The sequence below is a fragment of the Epinephelus moara genome, chromosome 16 (genome assembly GCF_006386435.1).
Source record: "Epinephelus moara isolate mb chromosome 16, YSFRI_EMoa_1.0, whole genome shotgun sequence".
In the NCBI taxonomy this organism is placed as follows: Eukaryota; Metazoa; Chordata; class Actinopteri; order Perciformes; family Serranidae; genus Epinephelus; species Epinephelus moara.
This window is the reverse complement of record NC_065521.1, coordinates 2,280,284-2,281,280: the sequence shown is the minus strand read 5'-3', so window position 1 is coordinate 2,281,280 and position 997 is coordinate 2,280,284. Positions and strand designations below refer to the sequence as shown.

The 997-nt window shown below is 36.1% G+C and overlaps 1 protein-coding gene across 1 annotated transcript in view; it reads left to right on the top strand.

Moving 5' to 3' along the window:
* Nucleotides 1–997, top strand: part of LOC126403042 (IQ calmodulin-binding motif-containing protein 1-like) — an 8,286-nt gene that overhangs the window by 2,526 nt on the left and 4,763 nt on the right. The window contains exon 4 of the mRNA XM_050065442.1: nucleotides 776–997. Within this exon, the coding sequence (XP_049921399.1) occupies nucleotides 776–997 (222 nt within the window). The remainder of the gene's footprint in view (nucleotides 1–775) is intronic.

The window sequence follows — 997 nt, the reverse complement described above, 5'->3', positions numbered from 1 at the left end:
TATTATAGGGGGGTCCTCCGGCAGACTAGGCCTAAGTCAGCCTAACTAGGGGCTGGTACAGGGCAAGCCTGAGCCAGCCCTAACTATAAGCTTTATCAAAGAGGAAAGTCTTAAGTCTAGTCTTAAATGTGGAGACGGTGTCTGCCTCCCGGACCGTAACAGGAAGATGATTCCACAGGAGAGGAGCCTGATAGCTGAAGGCTCTGGCTCCTGATCTACATAATTTTTTTTTTTTATCAGAATTTAAATGAACATTATTCTGAACATTTTTCAGTGCTTTAAATCTATTACATTTTAAATTAAAGTATTTGTAGAAAATAAATATTTTAAAAATATTTTTGAGTGTTTTAAGTTTTTAAATTGTATTTTAAGACATTTTGAATGATTTTTAAGATATTACACTTCTGACAATGTGTTTTTATGTTTTAAATAATTCATTAAAATAGTTAATATTTTAAAAATATTACATTTAAGTTTAGGAAAAAAAAATTGAATTAGTCCTAATTTTGCCGTTAAAAACATGTTTTAAGTTAATTTAGTCACTAAAACATTTTAAACGATTGAAAAAAATTTTAATATTTGAATATTTTAAATTGTTCTATTTATTGTTGCAGTTTAATGGACTGTATTTGAAATTATTCATGTTTTTGGATATTTTACATTTTGAAAGATTTTTCATAAACAAACAAACAAACAAACACTTGTGTCTGGGTCGACTTTGCACAGTGGACTGAAGGTGTTCATGTGCGCTCTGTTTACCTGTCCGTGTGTCCAGTTCCTGTTGTGTGGGGGCGGAGCCTGCTGATCAGTCTCAGGCCTATCACAGGCTGTTCCTGCCGTCTGTCGTGGACGGCCTCCTGTCATTGGCCAGTCAGCTGATGAGGCGGGCAGAGGTGAGACGCCGCGTCTTCAAAACCACAACGTATCAGTGCAGTGTTGAAGGTCTGGAGTTAACCTATCTGTCTGTGTGTGTCTGTGTGTGTCTGTGTGTGTCTGT